The 20577-nt window shown below is 45.7% G+C and overlaps 1 protein-coding gene and 1 gene segment (V, D, J or C); both read right to left on the minus strand.

Moving 5' to 3' along the window:
* Positions 1 to 4288: 4288 nt before the first annotated feature.
* Positions 4289 to 18996, minus strand: LOC140716609 (Ig heavy chain C region-like). The segment is given in 7 exon segments: positions 4289 to 4989; positions 5642 to 5962; positions 7309 to 7626; positions 7715 to 8017; positions 11508 to 11807; positions 12680 to 12985; positions 18748 to 18996. Coding segments are annotated over 6 exon segments (1740 nt in total).
* Positions 18880 to 19757, minus strand: LOC140716285 (uncharacterized). Its single transcript, XM_073028891.1, has 2 exons — positions 19660 to 19757; positions 18880 to 19550 (listed from the first exon to the last, which is right to left on the minus strand). Exons 1-2 carry the CDS (start codon positions 19703 to 19705, stop codon positions 18880 to 18882), a joined length of 717 nt encoding a protein of 238 aa, XP_072884992.1. The 5' UTR covers positions 19706 to 19757.
* Between the last annotated feature and the right edge of the window lie 820 nt (positions 19758 to 20577).

Consider the following 20577-nt stretch of genomic DNA (forward strand, 5'->3'; position numbering starts at 1 on the left):
TGTTTGACTCAAGTGAGAAATACAAAACACTCTACATTGAATCAGAACTGGTGTCACAGTTCCAGTCGCTTGAGCACAAACGTGTATAAGGAGTACAAGAATACAAGAGCAAGGACGTGATGCTGAGGCTTTATAAAGCACGAGTGAGGCCTCACCTTGAGTATTGTGAACAGTTTTGGACCCCTCATCGTAGAAAAGATGTGCTAGCATTGGAGGGGTCCAGGAACGGTTCACAAGGATGATTCCAGGAATAAAAGGATAATCATACGAGGAACGTTTGCTGGCTCTGGGTCTGTACTCACTGCATTTCAGAAGGATGAGGGGGGATCTCATTGAAACCTTTCAAATATTGAAAGGCCTAGATAGAGTAGATGTGGAAAGGATGTTCCTCATGGTGGGAGTCTAGGACAAGAGGGCACAGCCTCAGGATAGAGAGGCGCCCTTTCAAAACAGAGATGTGGAAAAATTTCTTTAGCCAAAGTGTGGTGAATTTGTGCAATTTGTTGCCACATGCAGCTGTGGAGGCCAGATCATTGGGTATATCTAAGGCAGAAATTGATAAGCTCTTGATTGGACATGGCATCAAAGGTTATAGGGAGAAGGCCGAGAACTGGGGTTGAAGAGGAGTAAAAAGATCATCAGCCATGATTGAATGGTGGAGCAGAATCGATGGGCCAGATGGCCTAATTCTGCTCCTATGTCTTATGGTCTTGTGGTCTTTATTAGAATATTAGGCACATTGTGGATCACATAACATATTCTGTGTCCTGCACAGAGTAAAAGAGATTTTGTTGAGACCCACTGAAGGTGAGGTCCTGTTCGAAGGACACCGATGCCAATGATTCCCTTGAAGGCCACCCTGTGTCTCTTTCTGGGACTGTCTGTCTCTGCTTTAGCCACTCAGATTGTCCTCTGCCTTTTCTCTTCAAACATTCACACAGTTTCTTTATTTGCATAGTTCTGATCTCATCCTTTGTCTCTTCTAGGAATTCTCTCTGTCTCTGTCTCCGCTGAACTCACAAGAAGAAAAGAAAACAGGAGAAAGAGTAGACCACCAGATTCCATGCTCTGGGCTGAGATTTCTGGGGATTCATTCCCTCTGAAAGAAGAAATTTCTCTGCACCTCAGTTTCAAATATCCGGCTCCTTATTTCCTAACTACGTCCCCTTATTCGTTGCTCTCTGACAGGTGACAATCTCTCAATATCAACCCTCTTGTCCCCTTTTTGTATCTCATATGTTTGAGTCCATAAATCCCAGATTCTTCTGAACTCCAAGCAATGTAGACACAGACAGTCTAGCCTTGGTCACTGTCTGACAGTCACTTCAGTTACAGAAACAGGCCCTTCGGCCCATCTAGTATTTAAACTGCCCAGACTCATTGACTTGCACCCAGACCATAGCCATTTATACCCCACCCATTCATGTACCAACACTCCACATTTAGCCTCAGGAAAGTCTTATACAACTTTGACATAACATCCAATCTCCTGTACACAATATCTAGATTTGTGAAGGCCAATTGCAACACATCACGCTTAAATTCCATCTGCCAGTTTTCGCCCATTCAGTTATAGAAAAGTACAGCCCAGAGACAGTCCTTTCAGCCCATCTAGTCTGTGCCAAGCCATTTTAACTGTCAAGTTCTATTGACTTGCACCCAGACCATCAACCTCCATACCCATCCCATCCATGTAACCACCCAAACTTCTCTTAAACATTAAAATCGAGCTTGCAAGCACCACTTGTTCTGGCAGCTCATTCCACACTCTCACAAATCTCTGAGTGAAGAAGTTTACCTTGTGTTCCCTTTCAACATTTCACCTTTCACCCTTAACCCACGATCTGTAGTTGGTGTTCCTCCCAAACTCAGTGGAAAAAGCTGGATTGCTTTTACCCTATCTATACCCTTAATAATTTTGTATACCTCCATCAAATCTCCCCTCAATCTTCTACATTCTAGGAAATAAAGTCCTAACCTATGTAATCTTCCCTTATAACTCAGTTTCTCCAGTCCTGGTAGGATCCTTTTAAACTTTCTCTGTACTCTATCAAGCTTATTTACATCTTTCCTGTAGGTTAGTGACTGCACACTGTACTCCAAATGAGGCCTCACAAATGTCTTATACAACTGTAAGATAAATTCCCATCTCCTGTACTCAGTACTTTGATTTATGAAGACCAATGTGCCAAAAGTTTTCTTTATGATCCTAGCTACCTGTGCCTCCATTTTCAATGAATTATGGACCTGTATTCCCAAATCCCTTTGTTCTACTGCACTCCTTAGTGTCCTATTGTTCACTGTGTAAGATCTACCCTGGTTGGTCCTACCAAACTGCAACACCTCACATTTGCCTGCATTAAATTCCATCTGCTATTTTACCGTCTGGTCTGGATCATACTGTAAACTCCGATAGTCTTCCTTGCTGTCCATTCCACCCCACCAGTCATGGTGTAAATTATAAACCCTGATCCAGTTAACTATATTACCATCTAGATCATTGAAACAGACAACAAACAACAATGGACCCAGCACCAAGTCCTGCAAACTCCACTAGTCACAGGCCTTCAGTCAGAGAAGCAACCATCTGCTACCATCTCTGGCTTCTACCACAAAGCCAATATCCAATCGAATTTACTGCCTCATCTTGACATATCTGTAGAATCCCTTAGGATTTTCCTTCACTTTGCCTGCGAGGGCAACCTCGTCCATTCTTTTAGCTCTTCCTTTTTCTTTCTTAGGGGTTTTCTTGCAATTCTTATACCCCATAAGTACCTCATTTGTTCCTACCTGCCTGACCCTGCTGAGCATTTCCTTTTCCTTCTTCACCAGGGCCTCAATATCTCTTGAAGACCAAGGCTTCCTAAACCTGTCCTCCTTGCCTTTTATTCTGACAGGCACATACAAGCAATGTGCTCTCAAAATTTCTGATTTGAAGGCTTCCCACTTACCAAGAACACCTTTGCCAGGAAACAGCCTGTCCCAACTCACACTTGCCAGATCCTTTCTGATACCATCAAAATTGGCCTTTCTCGAATTTAGAATCTGAACCTGTGAACCAGGTTTATCTTTTCCATATTTCTTTTGAAATTAATTGCATTTTGATCAATAGATGCAAAGTGTTCCCTTATACAATCTTCTGTCAGCTGCCCTGTCTCATTCCCTAAAAAGGCATCGAGTATTCCACACACTCTCGTTGGGACTTCTCCACGCCGATTAAGGAAACTTTCCCGTGTACATTTCACAAACTCCATCCCTTTTATAGAATAGGAGTCCAAGTCAATATGTGGAAAGTTGAAATGACCTACCATCACAACCTTATGTTTTTTACAACAGTCTGTGATCTCCCAACAAACTTGTACCTCTAAATCCTGTAGACTGTTGGTTGGTCTTTAATATAGGCCCATTAACGTGGTCATACCTTTCTTATTCCTCATTTCCACCCATAAAGCCTAACTAGAGGAGTTTTCCAGAAACTCCTGACTGATCACTGTTGCGACAATTTCCCTGAGAAGTAACACCATTCCTCCCCCTTTAATCCCTCCTGCACTGATGTGTTTAAAACAATGGAACCCTGGAATATTGAGCTGCCAGTCCTGCCTCTCCTGCAACCAAGACTCACTAATGTTTACAGTATCATAATTCCATATGTTGATCTATGACATAAGTTCATTTGCCTTTCCTATTAAGTACTTGCTTTGAAATATACGCAGCTCAGAACATTGCTCACACCGTACTCAACCATTTAATTCCTGACAGCTGTCTCTACAAACTTTCCACTATCTGTCCTGACCCTTTGATTCTCATCCCCGCGACTCTAGAGTAACCAGCCCCCACCCCCCATGCAGCATTAGCAAACCTTCCCATGAGGATATTAGACCCCTTCACTACAGATGCAAACCATCTGACCTGACAGACAGATGTTTAACTGCACCATTGCAACAGAACATTTCCTAACAATGATACGTTTCATTTAGTTAGCAAAACACAGGCACCAGATGAGGAGCAGCAAAGTTAGTGGGGACAAAGAGTCATCAAACAGTGATCCAACATCTTTGACACATATATATTGTCTGGTCAGTGTTTGGCACTCTCACCTCTTTGTAAGATGGATGTAGGTTCCAATTTCTCTGACCATTAGTTGACAGCTGATCATTGGGACTCCTGATGTAGGAAGAGTTTAGACACCAGAGATACAAAGACACCCACCTGTCCCCAAGAGTGTGTCACCTACCACACCTCAAGTCGAAGGTTCCTTATTTCCCATCTCCAAAAATCATAGCTAAAACATTTTCACATCATATTTATTGAACTTGGATTGGTACATTGATACATACAAAGATTTAATACATTGTGCAGTTCCACACAGGGTTGAAATCCATTCAAACGTGGCAGAAGAAGGTCTCAGGATGTACGTACAATCTCAGTGATTTGAGATGAATCATGTTTGTTCCTTAATTTGGTTCTTGATCTTAATTTCATTCTTAATTATTTTAAAAGGTCCAGATCTTAAACATGTTTTAATCAGCTAAATAATCCTCTCTGATAATTAATAATCATAAAACTAACAAAACTAGGGTTTCATGGATTGAATCACGCAGTATTACACACAAGATTTAAAACTATCAGTCAGAACAAGTGAGACATTGACCAGGGTGGGTTTGCTGTGAGATTTATTGATGCTTCGGAACAGGTTGGTTGTGAGCGACTCATGACCCACCACACAGGAGAAAGTGGTGCCGCTCTTCCACTCCTCAGGAGAAACCTTCAGCTGACTGGTCATTGTGTTCCAGCCTCTTCTGGGGTCCTTGGTCACCGGCTGGTTCACAAACCCTGTCTTCAGAAGGGTGTCATTGGCCATCCAGGCCACATAGATGTCTATGGGAGAGAACTTGGTGACCAGACACATCAAGGTCATAGTCTGATCGGTGTTGACCTCATCCGATGACGGGGGGAGGAGGTAGACCTGAGGGCGAGTCACAACATCACCTGGAACAGAGAGAATCTCAGTTAGAATGAATCTTGTAATAATTCCCGACTTACCTAACAGTTTCTGGTCTTGTACCAACATGAACAATTTCTAAATCTGAGAGACTTCACTTTATCTGAAACTAAAGGCTTTTCCCTTTCTGCTCATCATTGGGATTTGTGGAGTGGAAATCTTGAACCTGCTACATTTTACAGCTTCCAGCAAGGTTAGTCCATTCAGTTCAATCAATGGGAGTCGCTGAGCACAGCAACTCGACAGAAAGTGGAACTCAGCCCCTGGACTTGCATCATCCTGTGCTGTTTGTTCCATCTCCCCTGGAGCAGGGGTGGCAGTCTCAGCTGTGTACGTGTGAGAGGGAGTGAGAACCTGTGGAACTCTCTCCCACAGAAAGCACTTGAAAAACTATCATCTGATATATTCAAGATTGGGTTCTATATACTTCTTTGGATGAATCAGTCAAAGGATATCTGGAGAAAATAGGGATAGGGATTGAATTTGGATGATCAGCTAAGAACAGATTGAATGGTTCAGATCGAGAGACCCAGTGACCTGCTCCTGTTCTCATTTTCTGTAGTCTATCACAGTGCTGGATGGTGATATATCTGTCAAATTGCTAAGATCAGTCTCACACTGAATTCTGTCCGCACGTACCTGTGTCCTTCCTGATGGATTTCTTCACCGGTGTTGACAAACTCTCGTCCTCTATCACACACGAGTACTCAGCCCCACTGTTCCACTCTGCAGCAGGGACTGTCAGTCTGCTGGTGATCTTGTCTTCACCTCCGTTGCTGTCTGGACCCAGAGTCCACACCCCATCTTCCCTCTTCCTTCCGCCCACCTGCCAGGTTACACTGAATCCGTGTAAATCACTGTGAACCACCTCACACAGAATGGTCGCTGTCCTCTTCGTCCAGATCTCTTCGAAGGAAGGTTTGCTTAAAGTGACTGAGGGGCGGGTATCTGAACATTTATCTGGGAGAAACGTCACAATTATTATTTCCCCATTGCCCAGTGGACGAATTTCTCACTGACAAGACCAGCATTTCCTGTTCATTTCTGGTCAATGATTTTCCAGTCCCATCAAGATGAGATGAGACCAATCTACATTGGTGAAGAAAGGAATCTCCCCTATTGAGCAGACAGGGTAGACACCCTGAGGGATTGTAAATGAACAAGATTGGCCCTTGCATTGTTTTTGCAGTTTCATGGTCACTTAAACTGTTACCAGCAACTTATTAAAACAAATACAGAAAATAACCAGTATTTCAGACTGTGTTGGTGGAACAGGAAACAGAGCAAAGTTTCACATGAAAATCTTCCAGAAAATACACTTCATATTTAAAAATTTGTAAGAAATATTTAGCTTTTGTCACAAATATTAAAATGCACTCTTTTTCTCTATTAAGTGTAACTAAAATTTGCTGCAGCTTTGTCAGAATGTTGTGTGTTCAAGCCGCCCTCCAGAGGCTTCTACACATTGTCCAGGCTGACTATTCCCACACAGGAGCAGAGGGAGAGCTGCTCTGCTGGAAATTCAGTCTCAACTGAGACTCTAATCAGGGGCTGGGATTATGTTCAAAGGTAAAGGGAGGGAGCATTTTGAAGATGAGTATCAGCGATTTCCAGAGTCCCTGTCCGGTGAAATGATCTGGGTTCTCCTCCTGTTCTGAAAGTATTTTCTGGGGTACTATTGTTTCTATGGGGAAGGTGTGGATTATGTTGGTTGAGAGTGGAAAACAAACTGATGATTCACTGATTTAAGTGCCAAGAGAAATTAAAAAGATGATGGCATTGAGGCTGAGTCAATGGACAAACCAGTATTCATCTCACTACTCTATGAGGCTTCACTCTCCTCAGCACTGAACTGACTCTGCACCTGCGGCCTGCAGCCATCGGCACTCACCTCAGCACTGAACCTGGCTCCGTGGCCGTGGCCTGCAGCCATCGGTCTCCTGGACCGGTTGCAATGCTGAACTGGTGACGTGGCTGTGGATTTACTTCAGGGGACTCTGCGGTTCAGGTTCTGTGGATTGTTGGTTTGAATTTTTTTATTGTTTGCACAAATTGTTTTTTCTTTTTCACACATTGAATGTTTGACTCTGAATTCTATTGTGTTTCTGTGTTTTATGGCTGCCTGCAAGAAGAGAATCTCAAGGTTGTATATGGTACACATACTTAGATAATAAATGTACTTTGTACTTTTAACTTTATCCCCCCCCCCATAACTAAACCAGAATTACACTGTGATTTAGCGTTGACCTTGAATTCATAGCACAATGTGAACAATTTCAATAATGGGATGAGTCCCAGGACCCTACCTTGGACGTTCTTCACTTGCTTCTTGATACTGCTGTTGGAGGGGGGATGAATCACTCTACAGCTGAAGACTGATTCTGTCTTCCACTCCTGTAAACTCACGGTCAGGAAGTGTCTGGCACTGAAAGTCCACCCCTGCTCCAGAGCGGTCGGTGTAGCGCTGGTGTTGGAGGTGATCACGGTGCTGTCTTTCTCCCAGATGACATTTATTTGGTCCGGGTAGAATCCAGAGACCACACACTCCAGTGTGGCTGTTTTCCTTTTCTTGTTCTCTTCCTGAGGTGGAGGCAGCAGTCTGACCTTGGGACTTTTTATCTGGACTGGAATAGACAAGAAAACAAAGGAAATGTCAAACATTTTGACTCGGGTAACTAATGCTGGTCATTTAATCGCTGGTCTCTTGCTCACCTTTGGTACTATTGGTCTGTGCTGACACTTGGGAAGATGAAGGAGATTCCTGAGCAGAGCACTCGTACTCCACCCCACTGAACCACTCCTCCACACTGATCTGGAGTTCACTGAGCACTCTGTATCGGGACCCGTCCCTCTCCGCTTGATGGGTGTGAATTCCTTTAGTTTTCTCCTTCCCGCCCACATGCCAAGAGATGTGGATATCTTCGGGATCTGTACAGATAACCGTGCACTTCACGGTAGCAGTCTTGTCGATCAACATCTCTTCAATGTCGGGATTTTGAATAAAGACAGACAATTCTGTGGATTAGAAATGGAAATGCTCAGAATCTTACTGGAGATATTTCTATTGGTTGTGTTAAGTCAAGACAGATCATCAGTACATGACAGCTGCATTTAATACAAACAGAATAACAGAAACACCTAGGTCTGAAACACGTCTCATATTCCTCTAAGTTTTGATTCAGAAAAGAAAATCAGAGCAAAGTATGTTCTAACTAGGATTCGAATCCCTTTTTAATAACTGTATCAATTGGTTCACTGTGAGACAGAGAAGCATGCAGATTTCTCAGCAGAGACACAGCTCAGTATATTCTTTGCTTGGAGACTCAGTGCCATTGATCAGTAACACTGAGCACTGTGAATCAATGAGAATCCCTTTCTCCATCTGGGCTGAGCCTGGGATTCACTCAGTTTAATAACTTCACATCCTGACATTCCAGTCTTACTGTGGCTGTGCCTCTCCCCATCTCTGCCACCTTCACCACCAACGCAAACTTCAGAAAACATCGTATTCTTTCAACTCTGCTCCCTCATACACCTGCACTACTTCTGCTGGTGCCTGTGGGTTTAGCAATCTTGCTGACAAACATTAAAGCCTCTGTCTCTCTTGAAATGAGCAGTCACGGTCAGAGTGTATCCATAAGTTAGGGACTGATGAACTGGCAAAACGGGTTCAAATCCCAACCTGGTGGATGGGAGTTTAAATTCAATTCATCAATGCTTTTTGGAATAGAAAGATGTCTATGGAGGTATTTGTAGTGTCATTCCCTGTGATAACTTCCGGAGAGAAGTCCCATCTGATCCGGCTGGTCTGTGACTCCAGACCTGCAGCAACACGGCTGAACCTGAATCACCATCAGGAATGAGGCAGCAAGTCCCTCAGTTCCAGAGCCATCAGTGATTGATAGGAAATGATAAGTGAATAAAACAGCTCGTTGATCAAGTGTTGGGTCACCTGTCCTCTGGGTTAGTGTCAGTTTTGTGTGAAGTTGTTGAGGCCGTCTCCCAATGCACGACCATCAGTTCACGTACACTGCAGCTCTCTGCACTTTGTGTACACCATTTACACACTCGGTCCCCTTTTGCTCTTTGATATTTAGTGTGGAGGCTGATTGTGTTTGTGTCATGGTTGAGTCCTTCAGTGAGACTGTGAGTCAGTGTCTTTGAAGAAAGAGCAGATGTAACACACACTGTCCAGTCTGACTGGGACGGATCATCTGACAAAGTATGATGTGTATTTCTCTACACTTCTCATTTCAGTAAGATTATGAGCAATTTTCTTTTAAAACAGAAAGTCCATGGGTGCAGTCTAGATGATCATTGTTGTTGTGTAATATAACAAACCTGCAAACCTCGGTGTACACTGAAGGGTCACGGAATTGTGAATCCCAGTTTAATCAGCACTGTGATGTTGTTAAACATGTTTTCTGCAGGTTTCTCAGTTTGGTCCCATATCAGCCTGGTCTTGATGTTCAGCAGTCCCTGGGAAATGTGATCCTCTCATAAAACCTGACAGAGTCAAGATCGCTCCCCTTATTGCTGAATTATTCCACAAGAAGCTTATAATTCTGTCAATGCTTGGGTAATTCTAACAAAGCATTCTCCTTTGGACATTTCCTGGGATCACTGAGTTTCCCTCTTGGACTGAATTCAGTGTCCCGCACATGGATCAATGTAATTTTAGCAATTTGTCTGATCCAGGATTTACACACAAAGCATGTCAGATTGGACAGCAGACTGGGTAGACCCCTGTGTCCTGTCTCACCAATTTGTCTTGTGCCCAACATTATCGAAGGGTCATCCGTCCTTTGATTGAGTCAATTTGGAATTTCTGCCCCGTTCACCTTCATCACCTCGTGCCTCACAGCCACTGGGTGAAAAACAGGTTCCAGTTTTTGCTGACTGGAGTCAGACAGGAGGGAATCTGGCCAAGGAAACTGGAATTGGGATCTCAGTCACACTGAAGCAACAATGTCCACAAATGAATGAGTGTATGGACAACCAGAAACACAAGAGATTCTACAGATGCTGGAGATCTTGAACAACACACACAAAATGCTGGAGGAACATGGGAAGTCAGGCAGTGTCTATGGAGGGAAATAAACAGTCGATCTTTCAGGCCAAGTGACTTCACCTGTACTGGAAAGGAAATGGGCAGAAGCCAGAATAAGAGGTGGGTGGAGTGGAGAGGAATACATTCTGTCAGATGAGAGGTGAGACCAGGTGAGGGGGAAAGGGTGTGGATGGGGAGGGGGTATGAAGTAACAAGCTGGTAGGGGATAAGTGGAAGAGATAAATGGCTGAAGCAGAAGGAATCAGATTGGACATTGGACCATGGAGGAAAATGCAGGAGGAGGGGAACCAAATGGACATGATGGGCAGGTGAGGAGAAGTGAAGGGAAGAGGGGGTATCTAGTATGGGGAATAGAACAAAAGAGAGAATAAAGGAGTTGGGGGACGATTACTGGAAGTTAAGGAATAATATTTATGGAATCAGTTTGGCAGATATCTGGATGGAATATGAGGTGTTGCTGCTCCAACCTGACTTTGGCCTCACCGTGGCAGTAGAGGAGACCATGGACAGACATGTCAGAATGGGAATGGGAAGTCAAACTGAAATAGGTGGCCACGAGGATAATAGATCATTGAATTGAAATGTGACTAGAGAGGTCGTCAGTTTAAATCACTTGTTCTCCATGGATAACAGAGGCAGGTCTGGAATCCAATAAAAACCACTTTACGTTTTCCTGCTGAATGTTGCATTGAGATTACTCTGGTAAAAGAAGCTTGGCACAGGCTTCGAAAAACAGCTGGGACAGTTTCCACCTGGAAATAGAAGATTCGTAGATTTAAGGGTTAGATATTTTCACCTCTTCTCCCGTGCTTTGAAAAAAGAGAGCCCCACATATTCCCAATCTCTGTCCTCTGTATATCGCATCCTATCGAGATGAGGTTGTGTCAGCCATGATAAATGCATGTGCTCTCTGAACCTGGTCGAGGATCTAAGGACACAAGGTCACAACATTCACTCGAGGATTTGGCATCGATTCAAAAATAATCCAGTCACCTAAATTTCAGTGAGTTGACAATCAACAGATGAGTCTCTCAGGAAACACTGGAAACAGACTCTGGAGACTGAAGCAAATACAAAATTACAGAGATATTTTTTGAGGAACTAATACTGAGAAGACAGTGAAAAGGGGAAAGGGAGGTTTTCCCCAGATGGTAAAGCATAGGACGTGAGCTTTGCTCACTAACTTATTTTCATTATAACTGCAAACAGAGACAACTAAAATTATTGAGACAGAATGGACAGGTGACCTCATCTTGTACCTTTCCTGCCCAGTAGATGGGGTTAAAGCTGCTGGTGATATGAGTTGATTCAAAGTGCAAAGATCATCTGTACATCACTCAACCAGATTGACAATAGAGACAGGAATTGTGTGGGAGTATCAGTTAGGAAGTTCAGTACTGTAAGTTAATTAACTTTTCTTCAGACATCACTCACCCTCTTGATACGTCATGTTGACCTGACCATTGAAACGGGAAGGTGTGTGATTCACTTCACAAGTATATTTCTGTTTCTTGGTCCATTCCTGCACAGGCACTGTCAGGTAAGAGATTGCTTCAAATCCACCATCAGATCTCTGAGTGGAAGGGAGAATGATGCCTTCTTGGGCAGATCCAGCTTTTTTCCAGGATACTTTAACGTTGTCGGGAGAGAATCCAGATATCACACAGCCCAGGACAGCATTTGCTTGACTGTGGATCACCTCCCGGGATGGAACAAGGGAGCTGAGCTTTGGAGCTGTAATACATTTAATATCTGTCAGTACATGATTGTTTTGTCCATGTTTTTGACTTCATTCCCCTTCATCCCGGGCTAGTTCCCCAAATCCAGCCCTCTCAAGAATGGTGTTAATTTACAGCTGATCTGATGGTTCACACCGGTGAGTGGGAGGGCTGGGTGTATCACTTGGGCCTCCCAGCAGTGTGTCCCACTATGCTATGATAATGCAGAGAGGTGGGTCATGGGGTTGAGGTGCAGACCTGCCGTGATCTAATTGTTTAATGGAGAATGACTGATACCAGCTCCTGTGAGCAGGAGTACATGGTGTGGTACTGTTTCCACTGGCGAGTTTGGGAAACACAATTTTACTTTCAATGAGAAAGAAGAACAGATGGACAGGAGGGAATTATTTTGTAGTAACTGCAAAGGCTGGTTCAGATCTGTGAGAAGATGGTTAAAGAAGGGCAGTGGGGTGGATTCCTTCATCACATTCACCAGGGATGCTTTTACCAGAAGAGGGGGCAGCTGCAGGGTGGAGGGGAAAGTGCAGGAGGAGTGGGGTAAAGTTTAAATTGTTGTTCTGTGTGCAGGGGTACGATGGGCCAGCGGTCTCTGTATGTGTACAGGAGCTGATCTGTAGGGAGGGTTTAGTGGGAGGGGGTGGTGGAGAGGCTCCTGAAATTAGACAATGGAGCAGATACAATGGAGGCAGATCCTGATACCCAGTTTCACTGCACATATCGACTTTCATACGTTTTCTCACTGCCATTGTAAGAGCAGAATAAAGGAGTTAGTTGCCATGTTCCTACATTATCGGACAAAGCTTCCTACTCCAGATGCCTGCTCTCACATCAGTGCAGCTTTAAATATAAATTATTTCTGATACTAACATTGAGGTTTCAGCCATTTCACTGTCACAGTCTCGTTTGGCTTGTACCCTGCCTTGCAGGAGTAGACTTTATTCTTCCAATCCTCCGCAGAGACTTCGAGCAAGCTGCTCATCGTGTACTTTGAATTTTGCCCCAACACTGCCGGGTATTTCTTGATTCCAGTGGTGATGTCCCCACTGTTAGTGGACCATGTCTGACTGATGCTCTCAGGCTGATAGTCCTTGACCAGACAGAGGAGCCTGATGCCTTGGTCAGATTCTGTGTTGCAGGTAGGAGTGATGTAGACTGATGGCACAGACTTGACCTCTGAAATGGAAAGAGATTCACAGATGGTTCTCTAAATAAATGCATTACCGGCAGAGAAAGGAGGCATTATATAAAGCAGTAATTTTCAAAATTATTCACCCCCATCAAACAAAACTGATATCACTTTAACACTCAGCTGTGAGTCTGTGTCGCTGAGGTAGGAGTGTGTGGATCAATTCCACAGTGGCAACTTGGACACACAGTCCAGGCCAATACTTCAGTGCAGGACTGAGGCAGTGACCCAATGTCTGATTGGTCGGATTTCAGTCAAAATACCAAAGTGACAATCTGTCTCTCATCCAAATACAATTCCTGATTCTGAAAAGTCTGTTAGCCCCTGATCAGCAGAGTTTACAAAAGTAAGATTTAGAAGTAACTTATTTGAATAATTCTGATCTTTTCAGTGTTGCTGTTGATGAGAGGAGTGATTGGTGTGGATATAGTGGTACCTGGTCTCCAGCACCATGTGTGCAATATAGTGGAGGTTGGGAAATGGACCCTGCTTCTGAAATTCAACTCAACAGACTACATGATACAGCTGACACTGCCTCACATATTTACCGTGTGTGACTGAGCAAGAACTTCAACCCCACTGAGCCTGTGGAAACTACTGGCTAACCGGGAGGGCATGGTAACTTGCATCAGAAAGGACAGAGGAACTGCAGAGATACATTAGCCCAGACTCTGTGCAGAAGTGTCGGCCACTACAACCAACAGTAACGATGAGATTCCTGGGCAGATGGAGAAATCTTAAAATGCCATTAGATGTAGGTGATATTCTCACTGAATGACCAGCCCAGGGAGACCAGTGAGGAAATGCAGGTTGTGGCAATTCCCAACCACTTCAGGTGCAAAATACACTTGAAAGCAATGGTTCTCAATTCATTTCACTGGAAAAGGAGAAGTGTTGACTTACCAAGGTAGGTAAAAGCCTCAAGATCAATTAATTAGTTGACCAATTGACAGCGTTGACAGGTGGATATGTTGAGGAGATGTGGTTTGACCAATTGTCAGAATTACCTTTGACAATGTTGTGGATGAGGTTTGTTCTGACCCACCGACGTGACATCATTTACCTCATGATTGACTCTGTCAATGACAGATTGTTGCTGGTGAATGAGGATAAAATCACCCAAAAAGACTGTGTGGACACAGCAGAACATGCAGGAACTCTGGGAGTAGGAGACTAGTGGGAGAGTATGTGTCAGACAGTGTGAATTGCAGTAGATGAGGGCTTTGTTGTCCAACAGTAAGGTGGTCAACAGACACACACAGGCTTCAGATTGATTCTGCTATCGGAAGGGCAGCAAACTCAATATTGGGAGTAGAAGTGGAGTGGTGGGAATGTCACAACTTCAATCAGGAGCAAAATAATGAAATATTCAATTCACAGTAATCACTCTTGGACAAAGGGCATAAAATAATGAACATTGTGCTTCAAATAATATAAATGTAAATAAATAAATATAACAAGTAAATAGGAATCGATATAATTTAACCGGTCAGTAATGACAGCTGCATTGTTTAGAACCATTTCCAGGTGACTCTGGGGACTGTGAACTCAGAACATTTGCCTTCCAGAAATGCATTAAAACATAATAAAAAGCCAGAAATCATTCCTGACTAAATCCCTTCCCAAGGCTCAGAACCCCCGGTCAGATGAATGGGGAATGTGATCCTTTGTGAGGTCCAGCCTGTGAGGGAAATGTGGAGGTGGATTTCCCAGTGTTACCCTGGGAATTCCGGTAGGACCAGTTGTCATGTGGTAGAGTGTGGTAACAGCTCTGGAGGCATCTGTCACTCAGTAAATCCCGGGGTACGGTGGTCCGTGAAACTCTGGGACTGACTCCAGTGTAAGTGGCTGAACACTGGTGATTCCCTTTGGAATTGCCAGCCACAGCCAGCACCATTTCACCCACACTGTCCTCAGTCTCCCAGGTACACAGCAGCTCAGGAACGAGCTGGTCAGCTGAGGTCTGAGGAACATCACTGCTTTTTATCAATGTCAAACCCTGACAACGGGGGAGTTGCTGGACCAAAGCCTGGGACCATCTGGATGACCTACAACTGAATAGGTTCTGTCTATTCATCTATTGCACAATGAGGATTCAGACGAGGAATTCCCAGTGGTGGGGAGCTTTAGGAATTTTAGGCTAAAAGTGACCATTCCCTTCCAACATCACCCAGACTAGATTGTCATGTTGCAGTTCAGTTTGTGGGAACAAGATGCAGACAAGTTGGAGGTTTAGTCCCCTATATGAAGTGACACACTGCAGAAGTACTTGCTGGGTTCAGAAAGGCTCTGGGATGTTCTGGGGTTGTAGAAGTCAACGAAAAACAAATCGTTTTCATGAAAATAAATTCAGTAAAACAAAAATAGAAACCACATAGCTGCCAGAAATCAGACTGACAGAGTTTGGTGAAAGGTCACTGATGGGTTGGGTGAACAGGATAACTGTATCTGGGAGGGTCACAGGGTGCTGGGGTGAAGAGGGGAACTGGATCTGGGTGGGTCACAGAGTGCTGGGGTGAAGAGGGGAAGGATCTGGGTGGGTCACAGGGTGCTGGGGTGAAGAGGGGAACTGGATCTGGGTAGTTTCACAGGGTGCTGGGGTGAAGAGGGGAACTGGATCTGGGTGGGTCACACGGTGCTGGGGAGAAGAGTGGAACTGGATCTGGGTGGGTCACAGGGTGCTGGGGTGGAGGGGAACTGGATCTGGGTGGGACACAGGGTGTTGGGGTGAAGAGGGGGACTGGATCTGGGTGGCTCACAGGGTGCTGGGGTGAAGAGGGGAACTGGATCTGGGTGGGTCACAGGGTTCTGGGGTGAAGAGGGGAACTGGATCTGAGTGGGTCACAGGGTGCTGGGGTGAAGAGGGGAACTGGATCTGGGTGGGTCACAGGTTGCTGGGGTGAGGAGGAGAACTGGATCTGGGTGTGTCACAGGGTGCTGGGTGAAGAGGGGAACTGGATCTGGGTGGGTCACAGGGTGCTGGAGTGGAGGGGAACTGGATCTGGGTGGGTCACAGGGTGCTGGGGTGGAGGGGAACTGGATCTGGGTGGGTCACGGGGTGCTGGGTGAAGAGGGGAACTGGATCTGGGTGGGTCACAGGGTGCTGGAGTGGAGGGGAACTGGATCTGGGTGGGTCACAGGGTGCTGAGGTGAAGAGGGGAACTGGATCTGGGTGGGTCACAGGGTGCTGGGGTGAAGAGGGGAACTGGATCTGGGTGGGTCACAGGGTGCTGGGGAGAAGAGGGGAATTGGATCTGGGTGGGTCAGCTCAGAAGAAATTTGCAATGGCATAACACTTGTACAAAATGGTCGATGATGAATCAGCAGATTGGGGAGTCTGATTTTAGTCTGTATTGTAGCAAATGAATGGAATTGTATTTATTCATCTTTTGGGATCTGGGCTTTGCCGGTAAAGTCTGAATGAATTACACATCTGACCTGTCATTCAGAGGCATTTGGAGACAAACACATTGATGGGTCAGGAGTCATAAATAGGCTCGAAGGGTAAGGATGAGAGATCTCCGTCCCTGAGGGACATCAGTAAAACTGAAGGGTCATCATTACTAATGACTAGATTTAAAAACAATACCAACTATTAAGATGCTGGAAATCTGACCACAGATCCAAATCTGTTGCAGATTATGATGAACTGAGTTTAGATTTGTCAGTTTTGTTGTGGTGGTATCTGTGGACTGTTCATCCATCCCTCTGCACTACTCATCTGCTTTGATGTACTGCCCTGTTTCCCATCACTCCGAATCCAACCTTGTGCCTGTCCATTGGATCACTGTGTCCATGGTGTCCTGGACAATATTTCTCCTTCAATAACATCACCAGAACAGACTGTCTGATCGTTCTCACCTTGCAGTTTGTGGATTCTGCTGTGTGCAGAGCGGCTCCACATTCCCGACTCTACAACAGGGCTGTACTTTGAAACTACTTCATTGCCTGTGAAGAGCTCGGGGACACCATGAAAGGTGTCTGTAAATGTCAGCACTTTATCTCACAACCACTTTCACTGAATCACCAGCAACACTGTTCAAAGAGGGAAAGCACTTGTTAAATAAACCCATTTGGGAGATGGATGAGGGCAATAAATTAGAGCAGGTACTCTGTCTGTGAACTGAGAATAAGCAATTCATTTGAACAGTAAAGTTCAACTCGTGTCTCGTGAGCGTGTGATGGAACAAGTTTGGGGAAGCTTCACTCTGTGACTAATCTCTGCTGCCCCTGTCCTGGGAGGGATGCGACAGTGCAAAAAGATCTTTGTATCTAATCCGTGGCTGCCAGGAATAGGTTGAGTCAACTTGGCCTTTTCTCCTTAGAGTGGCATAGGATGAGAGGTGACTTGATAGAGGTGTTTAAGGTGATAAGAGGCATTGATCATGTGGATAGCGAGAGGCTCTTTCCCTGGGCTGATATGGCTAACATGAGAGGGCACAGTTTCAAGGTGCTTGGAAGTAGGAACAGAGGAGATGTCAGGGGTAAACATTTTTTTTTCAGAGATTGGTGAGTGTGTAGAATGGGCTGCGGCAATGGTGGTGGAGGCAGATATGACATGGAGCTTAGAAAAACAGAGAGCTTTGGGTAATTCATGCTCTGTATACTCTGGGATGATTGTTGGAATCCCTTTGAGGAAGAATTTCCCAGATTTACAAGATAAATACTGATTCCATTGAATGACAGAGCAGAGAGTGAGGCCATTCATCCGACAGTGTCTGTGCTTCCCTTTAGCTGAGCAAACCCAATAAACCCATTGGTCTCTCTGCTCTTCCCTGTATCCCTACAAAAGGCGGATCTCCTCCTGTTCCCTCTCTACACTCACTATTGGCCACCACCATCATTCAGGCAGTGTGTTTCAGATCACAAACGTTCATCAACAAACCTTCCCTTAAATGCTCCCCTATTACACATTATTGACTTGAACGCTTTCCTCCCCACCCCACCTGCAACTCTCCCCCTCCCCCACCCACCAATGTAAGGCTGCCCGGAATGTGTGAAGGAATTGTGATTTCAATTCCCTGCCTTACTCTTCCTGCACCACTTCCCCACTGCATTCCCAATTCCAAAATTCTTCCCCACCGTATCCCACCTCCTCACTCATCAGGAAATAAAACTAAAACCTTAATCCCATCAATTAATCCTGGGATATCACTGATACTTTTGCTGTATCCCGGGACAGAGCTCACGCCGGACATTACATGATGGGACTGACACCCACCTGTACCCTGGGGATATTGAGCCATCAACCAGATCATACATGTGTAACCATTCCCTCAGATTATGTCTCAATCCCATTACCTTCAACATGAAAGCAGCCGACAGTAAAACCCGATCCCAATAACTTGACACTGAACAGATCCATTGTTGTCACTGACAGGGAACGAGTTCAACTGCACTGAAACGCTCAGCCCCTGAACGTGGCTTCAGTTGGTGCTGAGGATCAGAAGCCAGACTTGAACCAAACACTGAGCTCACTCAGCACAACCGGCCGGTGTCAAGGCACAGTCTGGTGACAAGATCCGACCCCATTCCCCTGAGCCTGTTCCCGGTCTGTGGACAGTTCACTGGTGGGGTGGGGTATGTACCCTTGTACTGTTACTGGGCTCTAGAGAAACCCGCCGGTTCGGGGAGATTCATGTACTCGCTCTAAATATCTCACTGATTTCAGTTAAATCACCGAATTCGCCAAAACCGTAAATAAATAAAATACTATTGCGTGAAGATACAATTGAGAAGTTGGTCTTACCTGAAGTCACTGTCAGCGAGGTTCCTCCGCCCCAGTAGTCAATATAGTATACCGCCCCATAGGATGATCACAGTGATACACCGCTGTACGATAACCTCCGCCCCTCTCACTGTCTCCCAGCACAGTCACTCCTCAGTCAAACCGCACTGGAACACCAAAGTGTCTCTGATCATTAATGTTCCTCATGGCCCGACCATTTACTGTCACGTGTGGACGAAGGACCGACACCTGACCAGGTCGATCGGTGACCCCATTCCCTCTCACGGCGCTTGGCTCCGAGCTGCCCTCTGAAGTGATCCGCTGAGCCCCTCGGTCCATCCATCCTGCATCTCTTCTCGGGAATCCCCGCTGACAACCCGCCTTCCATTGCGTGGACGAGCGGATGTGGCCCAGAACGACCGGGATACAGCTGTGGCGATCACTGCTGCCCTTTCCCTCAGCGCCCGAAGGGCAGGCGCTCTCGCTGGGTTTTTGTCCCGGTCCAGTCCCGGTCTCTCTCACTGTGCCTCTCGCACAGTAATAGGTGGCCGAGTCGTCCAATCTCAGGTTGTTCATTTGCAGATAAAAGTTGCTGCTGTCCTTGGAAGCGGTGAAACAGCTCTGGACTCCAGGCGCGTAATACTTGTAACTTTCACTATAATGCTCCACCAGCCACTCCAGCCCTTTCCCGGGGACCTGTTTCACCCAGTGCATGTAGTAGCTGCCGATAGCGAACCCACTGACCGCACAGGACAGTCTGTGGGACTGTCCGGGCTTTACCACCGCTGACTCGGGCTGTGTCAGCACGATGTCGGACCGCACGCCTGTCAATAAAAAAGGGCAGAAATTAATAAAATGTTCCCCGGGCAGAGGTTCACAAAGCCTCCGAGAAACAGCCGGTCGCGGGAGGACGACAAGCCGCGGGACACCCACCTGCCAGACAAGACAGGAGGAGACAGAGATAAGGAACGACCCCCATCGCCCTGAACACTGAGCCGGACTTGGACACTGTTGAGATCGGCGGCTTCAGCTCAGGCCGGCTTTGTCCGGAGCCGCAGTGAGCGCTGTTTAAATAGGGACGTGGGCTGTGAGTGAGAGAGGGAGCCGCGGTTTGAACAGGCTCTCACACACTGAAACCAGAGGCGCAGCTTCCTGTCCCCGCCCACAGCAGCGATTTCAATTCCCCAAAAGATGTTTGTCTCTGCAACAGGCGGCAGGTCAGCGGCAGTGACCAGATCCGAATTAAAGATCTGTCACACTCCGCTCGATTCATCAATTTCAGCGATGAACCGTTTGTGTAAACTGAAACACACAGAATCCCAGCGACAGAGAATGAGAGATACCAGTCAGTGGACAATAGACAATAGACAGTAGTTGCAGGAGTAGGCCATTTGGCCCTTCTAGCCAGCACCGCCATTCACTGTGATCATGGCTGATCATATACATCAGTACCCCGTTCCTGCCCTCTCCCCATATCCTTTGACCCCGCTATCTATAAGAGCTCTAGCTAACTCTCTCTTGAAAGCATCCAGTGACTTGGCCTCCACTGCCTTCTGAGACAGAGCATTCCACATATCCACCACTCTCTGGGTGAAAAAGTTTTTCCGCATCTCTGTTCTAAATGGTCTACCCCTTATTCTTAAACTGTGGCCTCTAGTTCTGGACTCACCCATCAGCGGGAACGTGCTTCCTGCCTCCAGCGTGTCCAATCTCTTAACAATCGTATATGTTTCAATCTTGGGGGGGGGGCAGATGTCCCCCTGAGAGACACTTGTCGTTGGACACATATCCCCCTAAAAGACAGGGGCTGAGAGACATTAGTCAATGGATAGATATCCCCCTGAGAGATAC

The sequence above is a fragment of the Hemitrygon akajei genome, chromosome 25 (genome assembly GCF_048418815.1).
Source record: "Hemitrygon akajei chromosome 25, sHemAka1.3, whole genome shotgun sequence".
NCBI classification, from domain to species: domain Eukaryota; kingdom Metazoa; phylum Chordata; class Chondrichthyes; order Myliobatiformes; family Dasyatidae; genus Hemitrygon; species Hemitrygon akajei.

Excerpts from the sequence above, each read along its gene's own strand:
- LOC140716285 (XM_073028891.1), bottom strand. The coding sequence starts at position 19,705 with ATGGGGGTCGTTCCTTATCTCTGTCTCCTCCTGTCTTGTCTGGCAG. Across the intron at positions 19,551-19,659 it reads CCTCCTGTCTTGTCTGGCAG|GCGTGCGGTCCGACATCGTG; the intron begins GTGGGTGTCCCG and ends TTTTATTGACAG.